At 59.6% G+C, this 23,451-nt stretch overlaps 1 protein-coding gene across 10 annotated transcripts in view; it reads right to left on the reverse strand.

Moving 5' to 3' along the window:
- Positions 1-23,451, reverse strand: part of BAIAP2 (BAR/IMD domain containing adaptor protein 2) — a 39,082-nt gene extending 15,631 nt beyond the window's left edge. For 6 of the 10 annotated variants that reach the window (XM_086856987.1, XM_086856989.1, XM_086856982.1 and 3 more), the window contains exons 1-6: positions 23,257-23,381; positions 16,515-16,590; positions 14,646-14,732; positions 6,509-6,570; positions 6,154-6,225; positions 5,789-5,926 (exon numbers count right to left, since the gene is read on the reverse strand). In XM_086856987.1, coding sequence (XP_086713113.1) covers positions 5,789-5,926; positions 6,154-6,225; positions 6,509-6,570; positions 14,646-14,732; positions 16,515-16,590; positions 23,257-23,328 — 507 coding nt within the window. In that variant the 5' untranslated portion in view covers positions 23,329-23,381. Of the gene's footprint in view, positions 1-5,788; positions 5,927-6,153; positions 6,226-6,508; positions 6,571-14,645; positions 14,733-16,514; positions 16,591-23,256 lie in introns of all 10 variants that reach the window. The other 4 variants (XM_086856983.1, XM_086856986.1, XM_086856979.1 and 1 more) reach the window with 1 other exon arrangement.

Genomic DNA, 23,451 nt, shown 5'->3' on the forward strand with positions numbered 1-23,451 from the left:
GCGACACTCCTTGTTCACGAGGTGGTTTTTAGTTTGGGTTTGCTCAGAATGACAGTGGGCTTTCAGATAACGCCCAGAAAGGCAAATTTAAATAAAAAAGCCTCTTAAATATGCCAGATGCACGGGGGAAAAGTAACACACAAAGCGTGGAGTAAGATCTGGGGACTACACTCCGAGGAGGAGCTCTGCCTCACCCAGGAGTGAGGCTTCACCTGCAGCCAGGTGCCCACCAGGACCCCAGGGCTGCTGCTCGCGTCTCCATTTCCCAGAAATGGGGGAAATCTCAGCCACCCCACGCTCTGAACCACAGCCAAACACTTTTCTCAGCTTGGCATGACCCAAGTAAGGGCTGGGGGAAGGTGCTTCCCTGCCAGGCTCAGCAGCTTCCCCAAGACCCCACTGACAAGCACAAACTGCTCAAGCCCTGCATTGTAAACTGAGACTTTGATCGAAGTTGTCAGCTTCAGATTCACATTTTAAGAATCATCTAAATAAAACTCCCAGTTTGAAGGAGGAGAAAGAAACCCTGTTTGTGCTGGGAGCAGGCAGGGAGGCAGGCAGGGTGGTGGTCGCGCCTGAAGCCAGAGCACACACCCCAGAGCCACCCAACAGCTCCAGAAAATCTTTTCTGGGTTTCTAGGTTGGAGAGGCCTCAAATAACTCCCCCGTGCCACCCCCCCCTCCTGCTGCATCCACTTCCATTTCACCGGGAGCCGCTGACCTAATTAGCAGTGTCAGCGTGCGGCGGCGCCGGGCACAGGCTTTGGCACAGGATGGTGCCAGGGGCTGGGCTGGCACAGCCGGGGCTCCTGGGGCACCCCCGGCTGTGGGGGCTCAGCCAGGACCCCCCAGAGCCGGGCACACGAGCGCTGCTGGAGCCAGTCCCCGCTCCAGAGCCAAGGGCAGTCCCCCCCGGGTCAGATGGAGAATTAGGAACACGAGCAGATGAAAAGGGAAGGAGCTGCTGCCAAGTGCCAGCTCGAGCAGCCACTGTCAGCCCGCACAGAAAGCCAGGGCACACAGCCCTGCCACCTCCCCAGCCCCACGGGGACAGCTCAGGGAGGGAGGAGATCAAAGAGCAGCTGAGAAATGTCAAGCCCCGAGTTGTGTGGAGCACACGCTGCTGTCAGCGCAGGTGGGGCAGCTCCGAGCTCCAGCCTTTGATAACCACGGCCTCGCTGGGAAATGAGCTCAAAGCTTCCAGCCCAGCCAGGAACGTGCAAACACGGGCAACACGAGCCAAGGGCAGCGCTGAGCACCACAGAAACCATCACCACGGGCCCTCCTTGGTGTGTTTGGCACTGACCGGGCTGAGCCAAGCCCCAGGGAACAGAGGGGATCCCCAGCAGGCAGGAGCTGCCTTGGGGTCGCAGCACAGCCAGCACTTTTGGGGACCAGAAAGCCAAGGGGAGCAGGTGGCAGGCACACTTCTGTCCAGCACCACGAGGGATGCAGAGCAGAGCGGCTGTGCCAGCTCCAGCTCCATCCCAAGCAGGGGCTGCTGAGGACCAGCGGCACAGAGCAGTGGGGAAAGAGAAAGGAAAGGTCAGGGGAGAGAGAGGACTGTGCTGGTCGATGCTGAAATACCTGGAAGGAGTAAACACGGAGAGAAGGGAGGGTTTGTTTAGGCAGCCACGAGGGAGAATAGCTGGAAATGGGATAAGATAAAAAAGGAGTTAGGTTGATTAGCAGGGAAAGAGCATCTGAACAGACTCAAGGCAAACCTGCTGGAACCCCACAGAGGCAAAATGAGCGGAGCAAGCAGCCAGGGACCCTCAGCCCCAACAGCTTTTCCTCATTCCCAGAAATTGCTCCTTGCGAGGCAGCTGGCAGACCCTGGAGCAGCCCTGGGGGAGGCAGTGTCCCCTCCCGGCCCTGCAGCCCCACACAGCACCCAAGTGTGTCACCGAGGCTGGCGATGCTGGGTCCCGGCCCGGGGATATCCGAGGCTCTTGCAGAGCCGGGAAGGAGAGCAGAGCTCGGGATGAGCCCTGAGCCAGGCTCTCCTGTACTATGGCAAATCAAACAACAGCCCCACAGCAAGGGATGGCCACTGCTGCTCACCTTGTGTGGGACACTGACCCTGCAAAGCCCTGGAAGCAGTGGCCCAGCAGAGCCCCAGGGAGGGCACAGCCTCGCCCTGCCCTGCCCAGCACTGGGACAAGGGGAGGCCCTGGCCCCTGATGTGCTGCCCTGCTCTGGCTCCAGCCAGGGCTGTGTGGGGATGCTGGGGCACTGATGGTTATCCGAGGCGATGGGAAAGGCAGAGCGGATCCTGGGGAGCCAACCCCGAGAGCCCACGCACTCCAGGGATGCCAGGCTGCCTTCCTCCCCCGGGAAGGGCTGTCTCCCCTCGTTAGGGTCACATCTGCAGCAGCCCCAGACCTGCCCTGCTGCACACATGTGCTGTTACATAAAACCCAGAGAGCAGAGCAGCAGGAGCGCTGGCTCCAGCCGGCTCTGCAGGCGCTTCCCGTTCTCCTGCCTGGAACGTTCCCTCAATACACAACACCCCAGAGCAGCAGCTCCAGGCACGGATTTCACAGCCCTGAGCTGCACAGGCACTTCCAGGAACACTTCCAGGGATCCAGGGGCAGCCACAGCTCCTCTGGGCACCCTGTGCCAGGGCCTCACCCCCTCACAGGGAAGGATTTCTCCCCAATATCCCACCTAACCATGCCCTCTGGCAGTGGGAAGCCATTCCCCTGTCCTGGCACTGCAGACCTTGCCCAAAGTCCCTCTCCAGCTCTCTTGGAGCCTCTTTAGATACTGAAAGGGGCTCCTCTTCCCTTGCTGGTTTGGGCACGTCCTCCCTCAGCCTAAATCCCAGTCAAACCTGGAGAGAGTCACCTGGAGCCGCTGAGCTTTGAGTCCTCCCCTGTTTGACTTTCACACAAACCTCCTAACCTGGTTTGTGCGAGCTCCGTGTCATTGGGAGCTTCCTGACGACCTACACCTAAAATTATTTCTCCTGATGGGAATACCCAAATGAGGTTTCAATGACAAAAGTCTATAAAACCCCACAGGTCATTTGGCACAGTGGTGTTTAATGCTCAGAACATTCCCATGGGAGCAGGGGAGGGTGAAGGCAGAGCTCGGCCCCCACTGCCCACCCAGGGTCACCCATTGTCACCTGGGTCAGGCACAGCCTTTCAGGACAAGCAGCCAGCCCCAGCATTGCTGTTTAGGCTGAATTACAGCCAGTTTTGTCTCAGCCCGATGCAGAAATCCAATTGCTTACAGCGCTAATATGATTTGATAAATACTTTGAACCAACATAACTTCATTGCTGAGCTGCTGATTCAATCCAGGCCCCAAACCCATCGTGACCTTGATTTCACGGCCTGATCACAACCAGCCTTTAATGGAATTACAGCACTTGAGCTTCCTTGCTGATTGCTTAATCTTAATATTGTTTTCATTCTTCTTCATCAGAGATGTGAAGTGAACGGAATTGGTTTGTTCTCCCGGTTTTCAGCACGGGTCAAGCCCCATCTCAGTCACTCCACGGGGAAGATGAAGCACGTGAGGCTCTCAGCCCTCACTCCTGGTGTGGAGCAGCAGCTCGGGACTGATTCATAAGGAATCAAAGCCTGGCTTAGTGTGACACTCAGCAGCAACAACCCCCAGCCACAGCGTGCTGACCACGACAGACAGGGCTTGGGAGCTGGCACGTCACTCCTGCAGCCTGCTGCCACTTGGAGCTGGTTTAGAGCCACGTGAGTCGTCTGGGCCGCACACCACGAGGTGTCTCAACTCCTCAGCCACTTCATGCTGCAGCACTCGTCTGGAAAACTCCACAAAACCAGCACGAGACAGCGGCCAGGTGAGGTGGGACCTGCAGACGAGGCTGGCCCAGCTCTGTCCGTGCAATGAGGGAAGCCTCCTGCATCACACCCCCTCAACCCCCTGCTCCCCAGCCACTGCTGTGTGCAGTTCCTGCTCAGCTCCAGGATTTAGTTCTGCTTTATTAAGGTGGGAACAGCTGAATTAAACAGGTGAGATGTTAAACTGGGCTCTCTGATTGATTTAGCAGTGTGGAAACACAGCCACGCTGGTGCCCTCGCCCAGACAAGGGCTGTCCTCTGCCAAAACCAGAGCCTGGGCAGCCCCAGACCTGCTCTCACTCTGACAAATGTTACATAAACCCACAGGTCCCTGCAGGACAGTCCTGCTGCTGCCACCACGTGTCTCAGCCACCCAGCTCCTGGCAGGTGATGACAGGATGTGGTCACTCCACAAGTGGTGAAGAGGCAGAAAGGAGCAGTTCTGCTTCCCAGAGCATTAAATATGAAGGAAGATGATGACAGAGCATCAGACTCCCGGCTGGCGGCTGCTCCAGCAGCTGCACGGGCACGAGCCTTCAGAAGAGTGAGATGTTATTGCTGCCTCCAAGGAGGTGACACTTCCATCAACAGCAGCTTCTCCCACGAGGAGAGAAGGAAGCAGCCACAGCCCATTAGGAGACTCCAGGCAGCCCTGGCTGATGGGTCTGTGGTCCCCAGGCACCAGCCATCAGCATCCCAAAACCCTCCCCAGGTGCTTCAGCAGCTCCGAGGAGACCACCAGAGGTTTGGCAGGTGGCCACAGGGGTGGCTTTGGGCCAGCTCAACAAACCAGTGGCTCTGCTTTAACCAGGCTGAGGAAAGCAAAGCCCCACGAGCTCTGTAGGTGCTCCTGATCCTCTCAAACCTGATTTCAGCTCCCCAAAGCCCAGTTTCAGCTCCCCAAAGGCCTGAACAAGGCTCTCTCCTCAGGCCAGCACCAACACCCACACAGCTCCAGACCCTGCTTGCTGCAATCCCCCTGTCTCCAGTGCCCAGGCAGAGGTGAAAGCAGTGTCCAGGAGTGGCCCCAAAGCCTTTTTTTCTGCTGAGGAAACAGCAGCTCTGTTCAGCAGAGAAGAGAGGGGAAGTGCCCTCTTGGCTGCATTCAGCAATTTCAGCTTTGTGTTGAGATCTGAGGCAAAGGCAGCCCCCGCCGAGCGCAGCAGAGCAGGCACACAGAGGAATCACAGAATATCAGAGTTGGAAGGGTCTCATAGCTCTGTAAGCTCCAAAGCCATCATAAGGCTTTTTCGGAGATAAGCACTTCCTAAATACTTTTACTGCTGAAAGATTAAAGGGAATGAGCGTCTGATCCTGTTTCCCTGCCCGCAGAGCTGTGCTGACAGGGCTGCCCCATCCCTGCCACACCACAGCAGGAGCTCAGCCCACCCAGCTGGGGTGGATTCCTTCCTCCTCCTCCTCCTCCTCCTCCTCCTCCTCCTCCTCCTGCTGCTGTGGGATCCCTGCCCCGGGCCTGGCAGCACAGGGCTGCCTCTGGCAGCAGTTCCCTTCTGCTGTCCCAGCTCCTGCAGGAGGGGTGACAGGGCTCTGATCCCCGTGTTCCCCACGCTGGGCTCGGGCCTGACAGGGCTCTTCTCACTCAGCAGCAATTTCAGTGCCGGGACTTGTGGGGACACCACGCTCAGAAATGGTTTAGGCTGAGCACAGCAGAGCCCCCAGCACAGCGGGCTGGACACTGAGGAGTGTGCTGGCACCTCCCAGCCCTGTCCCAGCACTTCCAGCCCTGCTCCAGCCCTGTCCCAGCACTTCCAGCCCTGTCCCAGCACTTCCAGCCCTGTCCCAGCACTTCCAGCCCTGCCCCAGCACCTCCCAGCACAGAAAATACACAAGAAAACACCTTCCTGGTGTTCCACAGGCAGGAATGACCCATCCACTGGGGCTGTTCCCAAGGCAGGATGGAGCAGGGTCAGCACTCTCTGTGTCCCAGCCCGGGCTCCTACCTGCAGCTCCTTGTCCGAGTATTTCTGCGGGTTCTTGCTGCCCTGGCTCTTCTTGCGAAGTTTCTTCAGCTCTGCCTGGCACTTGTCCAGGGAGTCCCCCTTGCTCCTCTGCTCTGTCTGGTACTTCTTCAGCGCAGCCTGGATGTGACAGGAGAGAGTTCTGAGCTTTGGCTGGGGGACAGAAACAAGCAGAGCCCCTGGGAAAGCGGGATTCCCAAAACCCGGGGCTGTCCTGTGCGTGGGTGACACCGGGGACCCGTCTGGGAGCAGGGACAGGTGACATCCCCAGCAGGGAGCAGGTGATGGGGGACAGCCAGGGAGCCCTGAACCCGGGGTTGTGCCAGACTCACACACACGTAACTCACACTCAGGTACCGGGAGTCCAGCTCCACCTTCTGCTCCAGCTGCGTCAGGAGCTCGTTGTGGAAGGACTTGAGCTGCAGGGAGGAAGAAAACACAAAGTGCTTGGGGAGGAATGGCAGAGCCCGCCTGGGGAGCAGCAGATGGCACCGGGGAGGGCACCAGAGCAGGGCTGCACAGGCTGAGAGCAGCGAGGGACACGCTCAGAGAGAGCCCAGCAGGGCTGAAGAGGATGCCCAAGCAGTGCAGACCCTTTAGAGCTTAGCAAATCCACGGCAGAGGGGCTGGTGTCATCCGGACAAGGCACAGAAGAGCATTTTCCACCCACAGGGACCCCGGCACGGCAGGCTGGGCACTCACCATCTCCTCCAGCTGGTTCTGGATCTGCCTGTGCACCTCTGCCATCTGGAAGAGCACATCCCCTGCAGAGACACGACAGGGAGGGTTTGAGGCACCGAGCTCGGGGACACCCCAGGGCTGGGACAGGCTCCTGCAGTCCCCCCGTGCCCACCTTTGGGGAGCTGCAATGAGCCAACGCTCACCTGAGCCACTCACACAGGTAACCTCGTGAGGCAGGAAGGGAACAAGGATGAGCAGCAGCAGGACCCCAGCCCCAGGGCAGCCCTTGCTCCCCAGGCCCAGCACAGGGACACACAGCCCTGGCACTCGGAGCAGCTCACAGAACACGGGGCTGAGCCCTGGGATCCCCACTGCAGCCAAGGAATCCCAGCTCTGTTCTGCCACTTCCTTCCATTTTTCTGTCTTGGAGCAGGGCTGCAGCCCACACCCAGCGCTGTTCCTGGAGGAAGGGCTGTGCTCAGCGTGGCTGCAGCCAGGCACACACACACAGGAGCATCTTTTGGAGCCAGTGCCAAGAGCCCTGTCTGTGGATCAGAGCACACCATGGGGACAGCCCAGCTCTGTCAGCACTTTTCAGGGCTGAGTTTGGAAGCTTTCCCTCCCAGCACGGCAGGTTGTAGCTTCCCAAGAGGCTCCCAACCTCTGTGGAGCCGTTTGCAGATGAAAAGGCAGCATCTCACTGGGGCAAGGGAACGAGTGGGAGCCTCTCCCAGGCCAGCCCCAGGGCCAGCCCCAGCCTGTCCCCCCATGTCCCCAGGCCCATGGGGACCCATGGGGGTGTCAACACCTGCAGCACTGGAGGCCTTTTACAGAGGAGCTGCTCTCCTGGCCCCGTTCATAGCAGCACCTTCATCCTCCTGTGCTCTCCCTGTGTCCCCTGTGTCCCCCCCTGTGTCCCCTGTGCTCCTCCTGTGTCCCCTGTGCTCCTCCTGTGTCCCCTGTGTCCCCCCCTGTGTCCCCTGTGCTCCCCCTGTGCCCTGCAGTGAGGGGTGAGCAGACAGCCGGGCTGCAGCTCTGCTCCTTCCCCGTGAGGAAGATGATTTCCTCCTCAGCCCTGCGTGCCGTGGCTTTTCCAGCCGGGTCTCGGGGTGCAGAACCCTCATGCCCGGCCACCTCACACGAGCAGGGAGCTCCAGGCTGGGCAATCGCTCCTGCCTGGGCTCAGTGCTGGGAATTGCCCGAGTCCCCATGGCTCTGTCAGGGGGTATCGGTGCAAGGGTGGATCTCTCATCATTCCCAAAGCCTGCACCAGCCCCTGTCCCTCTCCCTTCCCGTGTGGCAGCGCTGGCTGGGGACTCTGCCCGCTGTCACAGAGCTCCTGAGCCAGCCCAGAGCAGGGACTGGGGCACCCAGGAGTAACACCCATGTCCCCAAATCCAGCCCTGGTACCCCTGCTTTGGGACAAGAGGGCTCTGCCCCCCTCCCACGTTCCTCTCCCGGGCACTGGGCCGTTCCCAGCGGCTCGTGGTGCGTCTCTCAGAGCTGATATCCATCTTTGGGTTCCACTTGCTCCTGCACCGCCACCCCCTCGGCTCCCCACGCTCCAGCCCCACCTCAGAGCAGCAGCACACGGAGCTTTCCCCACAGCACAGCCTGGCTGTGTCCCCCCAGCCCAGCCCAGCCCAGCCCAGCCCAGCCCAGCCCAGCCCAGCCCAGGCCAGGCCAGGCCAGCCCAGCCCAGCCCAGCCCAGCACAGCCCAGCCCAACCCAGCCCAGCCCAGCCCAGCCCAGCCCTGCCCAGCCCAGCCCAGCCCAGCCCAGCCCAGCCCAGCCCAGCACAGGAAGGCAGCTCCACTCCTGCCCAGCTGCCCCCAGAGAACCAGCTCCAAGCTCTGGGAAGCCTGGGGGACAGGATTTGATCTAAATCCCCTAAAAGCAGCAGGGTGTGAATTCCCACAGAGCACCTCTGGCACCCCGGAGCTGCAGGGCATCGACTGCTCCCCAAAAAACACAGCCCAGGAGAGGCTGTGGCACACATCTCACCCCAAAGCCATCCCAGAGCTGCAGGGCATCGGCTGCTCCCCAAAAAACGCAGCCCAGGAGAGGCTGTGGCACACATCTCACCCCAAAGCCATCCCAGAGCTGCAGGGATGAGGCTCAGCCGTGACCAAGGGATACCACGGTAGCTGCAAAGCCTAAACGCCCCAAAAATTCGCCTTGGCAAAGATCCTGTGGCTCTGTGCCAGGGTTTCCAGTGTGAAATCCCGAGGGGACCACCCCACGGAGCTGGGCACACGCCCTGGCAGCAGCACTGCCACCCACGCCAGGGCCGTTCTGCACCAGCTGCCGCAGGGATTTGTAAATAAAAGCCTGAACTCCCTTTGTGCGGCAGGACAGGAGCTCAGGAGCACCGAGCTGCCAAAACACACCTGCTCCAGGTGAAGAACGGCCGGGTGAAGCATCCCAGCTGCAGCCAGAGCTACAAACACAGGCGGGGAGGGCAGGAGGCAGAGCCGGGGCTCCCCGCAGGCTGCGGGGACCCGGGAGGAGGAGCTGCTGACTCACAGTATCGCTCTGCCAGAGGAACTACAGCAGCTATTGTGGGCCCTTCCCTTCCACACCCAGCCCACAACAGGCGAACAGGTTGTTCCACATCCCTGCCATCCCTGCTGGCAGCACGGGAGCCACTGCCCCTCCAGAGGGGGAGGCGGTGGGGACCCAGCTCTCAGGGGGTCGCTTTGCAGTTCTCAGAGGCTCAAGGGTTATTTTTTGACTCCCCTCTAAAACAGGATAGGGGCCATTTCTAATAAAAATACCAAATGCATTAATGAATGAACGTGTGCAGGGCTGGAGCAGCCCAGGCTGCCCTGCAAGGGCAGCAGGAGATGGTGGCCAGGGCCCAGGGGACCCTCTCCCCCCAGCAGCCTCTGGGCTCAGGGCTCGGGCACATCCCCTAAACCCAGCCAGCAATAACCCAGCTCACACAGCAGAGCTGAGCTGAAGCTCTCAGCCAGACAGATTTAAGGCAAACCCAGTGCAGGCAGAGGTGGCAGTTTAATGGTGGGCCGGGGTCATGGCAGGGCTCTCTGATCCTGAGGGCTTTTCCAGCCTCAACAATCCCACTGAAAACTTCTGCAACTTCTTTTTCTCTTCCCCCCGAGCAGCAGAGTCTGCCCCAGGCTCGCAGCCCCGGCCCAGAGCAGCTCCCCAGGGCCGGGGAGCTCTCCCAGCCCAGCCAGGAGGCACTGCTGAGATCCGTGTGCAGTGGGAAGGAGACGAGTGTGGGGAAACAATCAGCTTCTCCTCGCTGACTCATCCCTTTCCTCTCCCTCCACAAGGGTTTCACTTGTGCCAGCCCCGGAGGACTGGGCGATGTGCTGATAATTCATCAGCGCTGCTCCAGCCCCGCCTGGCACGGCTGAAGGCATCTTTTATTCCTTTCCATTTATTTATTTATCGAGAGACCAGGTCAAGGGAAAAGCAGGAGCTTCCCAAGGCACCCTGGGGCTTGGGTTCCCAGCTCCTGGGACCTGGCTCCAGGGCTGGGCAGTTGTCATTGTTCCTTTCAGCAGGGATCACCATCGGAGTCTGGGATGTTCTGTGCCCCCCAGAGCCCTGGATGGGGCTCAGTCCCGGATCTGCAGCAGGATGCACAGCCCAGTGAGCCCCAGGGCAGTGGCAGGAGCCATACTGGTGGCACTGGTTCATTGAACAGCCCTCGGTGCCCAGCCTGGCCCCCAGACCCCATCCCTCCGCCACGCTGGCAGCTCCAGACGGGCAGCAAACACCTCCAGCACCTGGAGCTGGCCACACAAAACCCCTCCTCGAACCTGCCAAGCTCCCCCAGTGCTGATGGGGGCAGGAACCAGCCCGTGGACACACACAGGGCCCCTCCATCCCCCCAGAAGGAGGGAGCATCCCTGCAGGATCCTTCCCAGGCACACGGCAGGTGGGAATCCTGAAGCTGTCCCCATCGCCAGGGAAGGTGACACCCAGACGTTTCACACATCTGCCACACGCTGGGAGCCCCAGCCAGGCCACCTGCTCCTCACAGATGCTCATTTACAGCCCTCCACCACCACCACCACCACCACAGGCTGGGGAGAAGGAGCCCCGGCCGCCTGCTCCTCGTGGCAGGGATGGAGGCAGCGGAAAAGCCCCGTCCTGAGGCAGCAGAAGGCTTTGAGAGGATTGTCTCGTGTCTCTGCACCCTCGGCAAGCCCACTCCTGCAGCCTCCCTCCTTCCAGCAGCACAAAGCCGGCACCCACAAGGCGTCAGCGAATTGCTGAGGCCGAATTTAAGGGATCGCCACAAAGATCTCGGCTCGCAGGCAGGAGCTCACCCCCACTGCAGGGACACTGCCACAAATCACAGGAAAACATTTCCTGGAGGTCTGTGTGTGGCCTGAGCGGTTCCCAGTGGGCAGCAGCAGCTCCAGCAGTCCCTGATCCCCCTCGGGGCTCCACATCGTGGGATCCGTGCCCGCACCTCGCTGCTGCCCAAAGCAACCATGAACAGATCCATCCCTGCTCCCACAGGAGCTCCTGCAGCACAAAGCCTCGGGGTCACCGGCAGCTGGGACAGACCCAGAGCTGCAGGGGACAGAGCCTGAAGCCAGGGATGCCCCTGGATCCCTGGAAGTGTCCAAGACCAGGGCTTGGAGCAGGCTGGGGTAGTGGAACCGGCTGAGGTGTAAAATCTCATCCAAGCCACGAAGGTGCCACATCCTGATTTTATTGTGGAAATAAAAATGATGTGCCAGGGGCTCCTTTCAGCTCAACAACAGTTGAGCAATTGCTGCCCTTTCACAGCCTGGAGTGGCACCCAGAGCAGCTTCAGGGAGCTCCCAGAAACAAGCGCTGAGCAAAATCCACCTGCAGCCCTGCAGCTGCTTCCTGCCCCAGCCTCCCGGGGAAATGACTCCAGCTCTGCTCACCAGGAGGAGAAAACCCCTTTCCTTGACTTTGTCATGGCCCAGTTTTCAAGAAGGACAAAAGAAATGACATTTTGAGCAGCATCCAAGGGACCCAGGCAGGAGCTGGACAAGGACCAAAGTCACCTGAGGACTCATGCATGAGGCTGGAGCTTCTTGGAAGGGGCTACAAACCATCCCTGTTCCCCTCAGAGCAGCTTAGCTTCCCTAAAGACACTGCCACAAGCACCGAGGGGTGAGGAACAGCCCCGGGAGCCTCTCTCAAGGGCACCTGTGGGTACAGACCTGATCCCAAATGCCAGCAGGGAATGCACAGAGCAAAGCGACCCTTGTGCTGCGCTGGGACAGTGCCAGCTCCACCCTGAGGAGCTCAGAGCACCCCTGGGGTTAACAACACCCCAAAGCCCCGTTCTGCACGCCCCAAAGCTCGGCAGTGGGGTTCAGACAGGCCCCACCAGACACCTGCACCTGAAAACTCAGCCCCCAGAGCCGATTACAGCTCGGGTGCGTTGTTATCCTTATTATCGCCACTTTTCCATTCCCACGCGGGATTATCCCGTCTGCACACAGTTCCTAAAATCTGATGGGGAATTTAGGAAAAATGCACAGTGCTTAAGCAGCCCCACAGGCAGGAGCTGAGCCCAGAGCAGCGCTCAGAGGGCTCCGTGTCCCACGAGACAAACCTGCGGCAGCGCAGGGCTGGGCTGGGACACCCGGACAGCAAAGAGAGGGGCTGGGGGAAAACATTTATCCCAGATTTTTGTCCATCATTGCAGGGAACATGAGCTGCAGTTCCACAGCATCCCACGGTCCTGGCTGCCATCTTGAAGCAGTTTTCCCTACAAACTCATGGAAGAAAATCCCACCCAGGGAGGGAGCTGGGGGCACGACATTCATGGAAGCAGCACTGGGAGAATTCCTGTTGGCTGCTCTAAAATGAATTCCCCTGGATCCCTGGCAGTGCCCAAGGCCAGGCTGGACGGGGCTCGGAGCACCCTGGGACAGTGGGAGGTGTCCCTGCCATGGCTGGGGTGGCTCTGGGTGGCTTTAGGGTCCCTTCCAGCCCAAACCAGTCTGTGACCCTATGAAACAACCCCGAGCCCCTTCCCGGCGCTGTCGGCGTTCCCAGCCCAGGGAGCGATGAGGCAAAAGGAGTTCCCAGGAAAAGCTGCACCTTGGGCAGCCTGGACCCAGAGGAGCTGCCAGCCCCTGTTTGCACATCTGCTGGGTGGGGGCTGTGTCCCAGCTGTTATCAGCTCCACTGAGCTGCAGCCAGAAATTTTATCTCAACTTTCTCCTGCCCAGAGCAGCTGCCACAGCAAATATCAGCAGGATCAGCAGAGCACGAGGCTGAGGAGCCTCCCTGGGATGTGTCCACACCAGGAGGGGAAGGAGCACTGATTTGGAAACCTTTTCAACCCCAGAATACTCGAGCCACACACAGCTCCACACAAGGACATCGAGACCTTGTCCTTCGGCGAGGAACCAAGGCCAGAAGTCCCCAAATCCAGGTCTGCAGTGGGGGTCCCCAAGCTCCTGCCCTCTGCCCCAAAGGTCCCTTGCAGGAGGCAGAGCTGGGGAGCCCCTGAGCCCCAGAGAGGCAGCGGCAGCTCCCTGCCAGCCCTCGCAGCACACAGAGCTCTTTGTTTTATTTATTAAACACGAGCAGATTGCTGCAGGCAGCTTTAATCCACGACTCGGTTTCCATAGACACTTACTGCTTTCCCAGCACAATTCCGAGGCAGCAGCAGGGCTGGGGGGAGCGGGGTCTGACACCAAACCCGGAGCCCAGGGGCTGCTCCCCGACTCCTCCAGCCTTTAGAGCCCTTTCAGCTCAACCTCTCTGTTAATTGCCTGCCCCGGAGAGATGCTTTAATGAGCACTTTGCCATCGCCGCTGAGCCAGAGCTGCGGGAGGGATGGAGGGGGAGGAGGAGGAGGAGTGGGAGGAGGAGGAGGAGGAGGAGGATGAGGAGGAGGGGTTCACCTGGGACTGCACAGACACGAGACCAAGGCAAATCTCACTTCTTGAGAGCCTCAACAAGGTGCAGCATCCAGGGGGAGCTGGGAGGGTCACCTCAAACCATGGGGGGACATTGGGAGGGTCACCTCAAACCATGGGGGACACTAGGAGAGCCACCTCAAACCATGGGGGACACTGAGAGGGTCACCTCAAACCATGGGGGGACACTGAGAGAGTCACCTCAAACCATGGGGGGACATTGGGACGGTCACCTCAGACCATGGGGGACATTGGGAGGGTCACCTCAAACCATGAGGGACATTGGGAGGGTCACCTCAGACCATGGGGGACACTGGGACGGTCACCTCAGACCATGGGGGACACTGGGGCGGTCACCTCGACCCACGGCTGTGAGGAGGACGGACACAGGAGGATGTCTGGGCAATGGGGAGACTGGAAAAGCAGCTCCCGAAGGATTTACCAGGGAAATGAGTGTGAGAAAGGGGAAGGAGGCAGCAGCCACAGCTCGTGACGTTCCACATCGATTGGGCAAACACAAGGGCCTGGGCACAGGGAGGCTCCAGCAGGGCAGAGCTGCCCAGAGCACCATCCCAGCACAGGGGGACACCCCCAGCACAGCCCCAGTGCAGCCCCAGTGCAGCCCCAGTGCAGCCCCAGCACAGCCCCAGTGCAGCCCCAGCACAGCCCCAGTGCAGCCCCAGCACAGGGGGACACCCCCAGCACAGCCCCAGTGCAGCCCCAGCACAGGGGGACACCCCCAGCACAGCCCCAGTGCAGCCCCAGTGCAGCCCCAGTGGAGCCCCAGTGCAGCCCCAGTGCAGCCCCAGCACAGCCCCAGCACAGCCCCAGTGCAGCCCCAGCACAGCCCCAGTGCAGCCCCAGTGCAGCCCCAGCGCAGCCCCAGCACAGCCCCAGTGCAGCCCCAGCGCAGCCCCAGTGCAGCCCCAGTGCAGCCCCAGTGCAGCCCCAGCACAGCCCCAGTGCAGCCCCAGGGGCAGCTCAGCCCCAGCTCCCTGGCCAAATCTGCTGCTTCTTCTTCACCAAGTGAGAAAAAACCACCACAGACTGCTCTCCAAAATCACCAGGAGCCAAAGCCCTGCCACTGAGGGCATCAGGGGCTCTCCCAAACTGCATTAACAGCAAGTACAGACACTGCTGCCAGTGGGACAAGGCAGGATCAGCTCCACACTGAGCTTGTTCTCCCCAGCAGCCCCAAAGCTCTGTTTTGTTCCTGGCCTGGGAACCTGCAGCTCCGTTTTAGCAGCAAACTGGGGACTTACCCAATTCTTTCGATCCCTGGCTTTCACTGGCCAACTCTCCCATCTTCACCAGAGCATCAAAGTACCCTTTTGCTGCGTATGTCATGCCTAAAAAGCACCAAAAAATAGAGGTTATGTTCTCCTTAATGGCTGTTAGAACTTCTGGGGCACTGAGGAGATCCTAGACACTAAAACAGGTATTACCTCAAGGGCTTAACCCACGGGGAGAGACCACACAACAAACAGAGGAAAAGCGAGGGAAGAAAGCTGGAGCAGTGAGATTACAGGGTAATTTAGGATTAAAAAAGGTACGTGCAGGACTGGGGTGGTTTTCATTGCAGTGCAAGCATCAGGCTGCTAATGCTGCTCGGAGAAATCGCTGCGGAATAATTGAATATCACAGACTTTCATTATAGTTCAGCCTTGTTTGTTGACATTCCAGCTACGCACTTGACTCTAATCAGATAAGCAGGGGGTTTCCTCTAATCACAGAACACGCTGTACAGCCCCAGCCTTCCAATGCTGCCTCTGCTCTGCCTCCTGGGCTCTGCCCTTCCTCCAGCTGCCCCCAGCTCGGCCATCCGAGGGGAAGGATGCTCCAAGCCAAGTTAAAAAGTTACAGGAAGATCCTTGGCTGCACGGTGTTTTCACAGCAGGGCTGTGGGAAAAGCCCAGAGATCCCAGTGCTCATCCCAGGCACGCTTGGTGGGACAGGGGATGGACAGATCCAGCTCCCAGGTAACTGCAGCTGACTTAAAGGGAGGAGGTTTCAGGAGAATAAATTAAAAACACAATCCCAAGGGGAAGCAGCTCCTCTCCCTGTCAGACCTCTGCTCCCTTCCCTGCTGCCAGGAGGGAAGCAGCAGGGAATAGCACCCCCAAACCATGAGCCCCACTGTGCTGGCAGCCCCAGGAATTGCTGGGAAGCCTCTGGCCATGAGGGTGCCCCTTGCCCTGTCCCTGGGATCAGAGTCCACAGCCCCCGAGCAGGACGGGCACATCCCCGTCACGGCCGGCTGAGCCATTAAATCCCAGTTTAAACCAGTGCCCAGCGCTGGCAGGACGCTGTGTCCGGGGCACCTGGGAACAGGGGGAGGGATTAAAAATCCTGATGGAAACAGCCAGGAGCCTCACCTGACGTGAGGGACAGAAATGGTGCTGCAGGCAGGAGAGGGAGCAGAGACCCTTCCCAAAGCTCCGGTCCCAAATCCCAGCACTTTGGGACAGGAGACACCAAAGTGTTTTTCCCCTGCTGGCTGAAGATGATGACAGACTCTCCCCCACGGGAATATTCACATTTTATTCAAAAATAAAATCCAGGAGACCCGTGCAGCTCTGAAGGGAGCAGAGCCCTCCCTGGAAAAACACAGCTCTGGGTTGAGCAAAGCTTAAACCTCCTTAAAACCCAGCTGAGGAGGGCCCAGGCAGTGCACAAAGCAAATTGAAGTCAAAATAATCCATTTTGGGGTTTAATAAATTCCTAGCTTCCTTCTGATCACTTAAATCTGCACCTTCCTAATGGCTCCCAATAGGACCCTGCATTCCCAATCAAGAGCTGCCATCGAGGCTTTGAGGCTTTTCCCTTCTCTTCATTCTTCTGGGCAATTTAAACATTTCAATAACACCTCTTTAAGCAGAACTTAAAATCTCAATTCTCAATATTTTAAACAAGCATTTAAAGATGAACTGCTTGGGGATGTGTTTTGTTATCCTGCTGCTTCCCAACATTTTCTCCCTGGGATCTCTCCCACGTCCACGGCCTTGCACATCCCAGCGAGGCCCAAGGATTGTCCTCCCAGCTCCTTCCTTTTCAACAAAACCCCCAAGATTTCCAACAAAAACCAAAGATTTTCCAGCTTTCCCCAGCCTGGCAGCCCCAGTGTCACTTACTTGCTAAGGCTTTTTCATAGGTCTTCCCCATAGAAATGAAATTCCTGAGGCTGGGATTGAACTGCTCCATGATGGTCTAAAGGGAAGAGAACAGCGTTGGGGTTAGCAGGGATGGTGGGAGGTGGAGTGAACAGCTCTGTGCTCGACAAAGACAAAGCAAAAAAATCCCCCCAGCTCCCTGGAAGATGCCCCAGGATCCTCCCTCATCCCCAGCTGGGGAGGACCAAGCTGGGTTTGAGCACACGAGGGACAGAACGAGGGGGCTCTGCTTCTCCAGGAGGGGAAAGTGAGTGCCCCAACCAGAAAATTACCAGCTATGGCAAAAACAACCATAACTGCAGCTGCGAGGGGATGTTTGGGGCAGCACCAGCCCTCGGACCAAGCAGGGAGGTGCCCCAAGAGCGGTGGCAGGGGATGTCCTGCTCCCAGGATGGCCACGGAGAGCAGCAGCGGCCCAGCCCAGCCCAGACAGGCAGGAAGGGCTGGAGAGCAGAATTCCAGCCAGGAATGAGGCCAGCAGAGCCCCCAGCAGCCCCTGAGCTGTGCCAGGAGCTGCCCCTGGGTAGCAGTGGGGGCACTGCCCCCCTGCCCAGAGCTGGGGTGACCACGGGCCTGAGCTCTCCCTGCCTCGCTCCAACGCCCTCGGCTCACATGGGGGAAGGAATAATCGGATCAGGGAGAGGAAGAAGGGCTCTTTGTGTGCTTGGCCCCGCAGGCACAGCCCCCCCTGCCAGGCCCTCACCCCGACACCGACCGGGGTCCAGCCCTGGGACAGGCACAGCCTCCACTCTCCAGGATCCCCCCAGAATGAGCCCAGTGCCAGCCCAGGGCTGCTCCCAGTGCCCTGCCCCACCTGGGGACACCCAAGGTGCCACCTGAGAGCGGAGCTCAGAGCCCCTACAGCCCCGAGCAGGGATGCACCAAGGCCATTGCTGTGGGATGGGGGCTCTGCACCCCGGGCTGCCGGCAGAGTCCCACCCGGGCAGGGAGGGAAGACAGGCAGACACTTACGGGGAATAAGCTGATTAAGCATCTGTCACCTCATCTGAGGCTGCCCGAACACTATAAAGCTCATTTTCTGCCTGAGGCATTTTTATCCCGGTTCCTGCTGCCCGGCCCTTGAGTCTGACAGCTGAATTTTCTCCCCACGTGTGCAGGGCTCAGCCAGAGCCCTCTTGGCTGCAGACAGCCCTTTTTGGGTTCCTCTGGGCAGGATCTGCACCCCTCAGAGGGCTGGCATCACCCCAGTGCTGCTATTTCAGGAGAAATGCTGTTAATCCTTCCTGGCTGCTGGGAGCAGCGGGCTGAGGGTGGCTGCAGTGTCCCCAGGGCCTGTCCCCAGCAGCTCCTCACAGCACCAGCCACAGCTGCCAAGGGCAGAAGATGACTGACCAGGCTAATGAGGAGCTGTCCCGCTAATTACAGCTGGGGGCCAGCGAGGCAGGGCCCCTGGAAGGTGTTTTGGGGCAGCTCAGAGCAGTTTGCTGGATGTGCTCAGTGAAAGGAGAAAATGAACCTGTAGCAACAAGCCAGGTGTTGTGCAGCGTGTAGGAGACAATTGCACAGGAGTTAATTACCACTGGCGAGGATTGCTCCATCCTGCCCACATCACGTTTAACTCCAGCCCAAAATCTCCCTGGGCTACCCCACAGGGACAGGGACACGTCCCCAGCTCTGGCAGATCCCCTGCTGCAGCTCCACCGGCTCAGCCCGAGCGCTCCGAGGCTGAGCACTGTTTAAGCAGCAGAAATGTTGGCAGGATTTCTGCAGGGAGGAGATTTTTCGGCGGTTTGCAGGTTCAGAGCGGTGTTTGTGTACGTGGATGTGCACAGGGATATGTAAATAGTGTGATTTTCTCAGCAGTGCCCGTGTAAACACACGGTCCCGAGCACGAAACCGAGGGAATTAATGATGGAACAGGATCCCCAGACAAAGCAGAGTCCGGAATTCAGCACATCTTACCCAAACCAGAGGGAATCAAAGCACAGCCCAGCCCTGGCACTGCTCAGGGCAGGTCCTGCTCCCCACTGATCCACAGGAGAGGTTTTAAAGCAACAAATAAAGAGATAAAAGCCCCCCAAGGGTCTCACGGAGCGGCCGAAGGAGCGGGGAGGTGACTCTGTGCCGGCCAAATAAAATTCACCAACCCCCAGGAGGAAGTTTGCTGAAAGTGAGTGTTTTTAAAACATTGTCTGGAGCCTCCAACAAAAACAGCCTGGCAGGATGAGAGCGGTGAAAAGGGCTCCTCACTCCAGAGATAAAAATAGCCTTTTCCAAGCCTTCCTCTCACTCCTGGGGTGGGAAGGGAAGGTGGCTCCAGAGCCTTCACACCCCCTCCAGGTGAGAGCCCCAGAGCCCCAAGGACAAAGGTGGGAAATGAACAGATTTGTGCCATGGAATGGCTCAGCAGCATCAGCCCCACAGGCAGGGGTGTGCTGGAGCTGCTCCCCTGCCAGCACAGGGCTCATCCCCCTCCGTGGGGGGACGAGGGGCTCTGGCAGGGCTGTCCCCCACGGGAGAGCTGAATCCAGGTTTGCAGGACACCAGCAAATATTCAGTAGCACTGTGGCAATGAAAGCAAATCTCATCCTCCCCAGATTTTGCCCCCTCAGCAGCACCCACAAGTTGTTTGCCTTCCATGGGCTGCCTGGGCAGAGTTCAGAAAAACACAGACACAAAACCTGGCAGCCAAGGGTTGAAAGGGCTTTGCTTTGTTCCACTGTGCTGAATTCCCTGGGTAATACCACTCAGCTCTCCGGGATTGGCACGGCTTTATTCAGCTGCCAAAAATGAAACTAATGCAAAGCACAAGGTCTCCAGGACACGGCCCTGCTCCGTTTGCTGGGGGAAGAGGCAACAGAAACAAGTTCCCTTTTCTCCCCTCTGAGCCCACTCCAGCTACAGCCAGGATGCTCCAAGCCCACAAGGAAAAGTTTAGAATCATGGAAAAGAATAAAATATCCTGAGCGTGGAAGGAGCCCACAAGGATCATGGAAGTCCAGCTCCTAAATCCCAGGTTTAAGTCCAACTCAAGCTGGGATTGGACGTGGCTCAGGCTCCTCCTGGCTCAGGCAGGTCCTGCACAAGCCCTGAGCACGTCCCTGGAAGGGCTCAAACAGGGATGTGGCACCTGGGGACGTGGCTCAGTGGCCTTGGCAGTGCTGAGGGAATGGTTGGATCCAGTGGTCTCAGAGGCCTTTTCCAACCTTCTGAAGGATTTTGTGGCTCCCTGCAGGTCTGACACTGCCCAGGGGCCTGGGCTTCCCTGGGTGACCGTGGATGGAGGGGCAGCACCAGGGGACCGTCCCCTGCCGCTGCCTCACTGCAGAAGCAGCTCAGCTCCAAGGAAGTTTTGTGTCTAAATGGGTCAGCCCTGCTCCAGGAGCACCTTCATCATGTCCCCATCAATATTTAATGCCCAGCAAAGCCCAGCACTGCCTCCTCCATCACAGCTTGTCCTGCCCGGCGCCATCAGGAGCAGCCCTGGGGGTTTCAAGAGCCAAGTTTCTGTCAAGAAAGAGCCCAGCTGGCAAAATCAGGGGAAAAAACAGTCCCCATCTAAAAGCATTTAGTTTCTCCTGGCTGTCACAGCAAGGGACGAGAGGACCCAAGTCTCAGGGCAGGAGCTCTGAACATCTTTGTGTTGGGGTCTGGGTTTGAAGGGGATTGGGATGAGGATCCACACGGGGCACGGAGCACCCCAGCACCGCAGGGTCTGAACCCAGCAGCACTCCCCCCTGCAAGGCACGGCCACCCTCGAGTCCTCGGGGCTGGCATCTCCACCGAGGAGCCACGAGGGTCCCCAGCCCCCTCCCCAGAGCTGTGGCACCGAGGGGCAACACGAGCACAGCTCTGAAACCTTCAGCAGGGGCAGGCTGGGCACAGGCAGCCCCCGAGGGCAGAGCAGCCCCCGGGAGCAGCTGTGGCAGCGCTGGGGGACAGCGGCTCCCCAGCTCCTGGAGATGGGACATGTCTGCAGCTGTCCCATCTCCAGGAGCCAGGGATGCTGTGCCAGGCCGGCAGGGGATGGAGCAGAGCCGCGGGGCCGGCGATCCCTGGCGTGCTCAGAGCCCCCGCTGTCCCACGGCTGGGAGCACAGGACGTGGCATTTGGGGTGCCACGGGTGCCCGCTCCCTCCTCCGCCACACACATCATCCCTCCGCTGCCAAAGCCACCAAAGCAGCCACAGCTTCCCCCCTGAACCACTCGAGCAGGAATCGCTCCCATCCCTCTGGAGCTGGGCATGAGGAGCAGAGGTTGTGGTAGCACAGGAACATCTCCTGCAGCTGACAGGGAGCAAAGGACCCTCAGGAATTCTGGAATTCCTCAGGAATTCTGGAATTCCTCAGGAATTCTGTCCACGTCTCTGCACAATTCAGCTCCGAGCTCGGGGTGTTGTTAGGCAAACACCTCTTCAAACGCCGAGCTACTCGCACACCGCTGCGAACCCATCTTCCGCATGAAAAAATGGCTTTAAAATGAAATGGAGGTTGGGCTGCAAACGGCAATAATCTCATCTGGCAGGAGGAGACAGATCTGTCTTCGGGGGAAGGAGGAATTGCCAGTCCCCGCTTTCTGCAAAAAGACAATCCGGAGCAAGGGATGAGCGGGGAGGGATCTGCCCATCCTCGGCCCGGGGCTCTCGGCAGAGCCCAGCCCGGCAGCTGTGCCGCTACGCCGGGGTCCCGGAGTGAATCAGCACCGGGAAAGGTGGGATTACGTTGGCGGAAGGTGCCAGCAGCCTCCGTCTCCCTCTGTAATTACTCCCCGTGTGTAGGCAGCTGCCTGTAGTGGCAGCATCGGCTCGGGGGCGGCTGACAGCTCCTCCAGCAGCTCATTAGCACAGTCACTCCGAGGGTGAGCGCTGCTTCTGGAAAACCATGACAATGGGCTTCCCGAGCAGAACGCCTCGGGAAAGCCGGAGCGGGCGCCTGCCGTGGGGAGCTGCTGCTCCCGCTCCAGCCGGGCCACGGGGGAGGCAAAGAGAGGCTCAGACCCCCGGGCTGGGCCCCCACGGGCTCGGGGACATCGTCCCCTCCCGGGGGTGTCTCCTCCTGCCCATGGCAGCGCTCAGGCTCCTGCACAGGCCAAAAAAAAATCCCCGGGTAAGGGGGATTGAAGCGCTGGGACTGGTTTTGGATACAAAGATTCCAGAGCTTGAGGAGATGCAGAAGACCCCGGTCCCCGAGCCCCCAGCTGTCCCGCTGGGCTCAGGGGTGCCTGAAGTCCTCGATGGAACGGGGACACGGCGGGTTCTGGCGGGCACCACGTGCCACACATCTCCAGAGGCCAAGAAAAGCCTCGTTGGCTTCAGAGGAGCCTCTGCTCCCCACAGGGAACACAACCGCAGTCAGGACCATCCTCCCCAGCTCCCAGCGCCGAGCCACTGCTTTTGGGTGAACCCATGAGATCTTCAGCAGCTCCACCATCCCATTCCCGGCCCCTGGCTGCTCCCACTGGCATCCAGAAGCAGAGATGGTCACTAACTGATGGAGAGCTGTGTTCTCCTCCCAAGCCCACGGCTGGCTCTAGGGGCCAGGGCACCCCGAGCCCGCGGGTCAGGGAGGCGCCGATGGAGCCTGGCTCCGGGCCCAGGGCTCAGCTCCAGCCACGGGAGAGCCCGGCCAGCACTCGCCCCTCATTTCTGGTGGGGCTGGGCCCCACTGGAGCGCACGTGTTGGGACGGCACGAACCGCCCCGCGCTCCCCAAGGGCCGTGCCCGGGGAGACGGTGACCTGCTCCCCAAACCCGTCATTAGCCCCGTGCTTCGAGGACTACGCACCTCAAACAACAACTGAGTCACGGCTGGGGCTGCTCCCAGCCCCTGTCCCCAGCAGCTCTCGCCCTGTTTGCCCAGGCAGCTCCGGGCCCGGCAGTGCCAGCGCACAAGCACCGGCAACACCCTCGGTGCCAGCTCTGCCCCAAACCAGCTGCACGACGTGAGCTGCCTGGCAGGGTGGGAGGGAGCCCCAGAGACCACAGCAAAATGTCACCAAGATTCAGAGTAGCCAAGATTTCAGCTCTGCCTGAACAGCTGTTACAGCCCAGAATCTCCAAAAGCAAGACTTCAGAACTTCACTGCCCCGGTACTTTTTGTACTACATTCTTCTATTTTTTTTTTTTTTTTTTTCTTTCTTTCCTGCTCTGTGCTCCCAGGTAACTCAATCCAAAGCCCTTAAATCACAGGAAATCGTGCAAGCTTCCCAGTTTAACAAACGACATCCTGCGTTACACGTTAGGCTCCAGCAGTTTTATTAGTCTTGGTCTCAGGACCCAAGAGAGCAGAAACCGCTTTCTTGGGGAGGAAATTAAACCCCATAAATTGTTGCATTTTCTCAGGACACCGGGAGCAAAGCAGGAAAGACAAAACGGAGAGATCCCCCAACTGCAGGGGCTGGGCAGAGCTCTGGTGGCTCGTGGCGGAGCAGCTCCGGGGTGATGCGGGGACAGCGCTGCGCACCCCGGGACCGGGCATCCCCCCGCTGCTCCCCCCCGGCAGGCCTGGGGGTGCCCGGGGAAGGCAGGGGGTGCCCGGGGAAGGCTGGGGGTGCCCGGGAAAGGCTCGGGGGTGCCCCTCGCTCCGGGGATCCGGGCACATCCCAGGGGCGGCCCCGGCGGCGCCTCCGCCCGCTCTGCCCGCTCTGCCCCCGCGCGTCCCGGGGAGGGGAAATTCAAGCACCGAAAGAACTCCAGGAACAGGGGAGCGGCGAGACGCGGCGCCGGGCACCTGTTGCGGACCCACCTTGTAGACATTCTCGGTGAGGCGGTGCACCTCCTCGGAGCGGGCCATGCCGGCCGGGCCGGGCAGCACCATGGGCGGCGGCGCGGGGTGCGGGGCGGGCGGGCGGAGCCGGGCGCGGGCGCGGGGAGAGCGGGGAGCTCCGGTCGCGATGCCTTATATCAGCTCCCGGAGGCCGTGCCCGCCTCGAACCGCCCC

Source organism: Cyanistes caeruleus, chromosome 19, assembly GCF_971803275.1.
Source record: "Cyanistes caeruleus chromosome 19, bCyaCae1.hap1.1, whole genome shotgun sequence".
NCBI classification, from domain to species: domain Eukaryota; kingdom Metazoa; phylum Chordata; class Aves; order Passeriformes; family Paridae; genus Cyanistes; species Cyanistes caeruleus.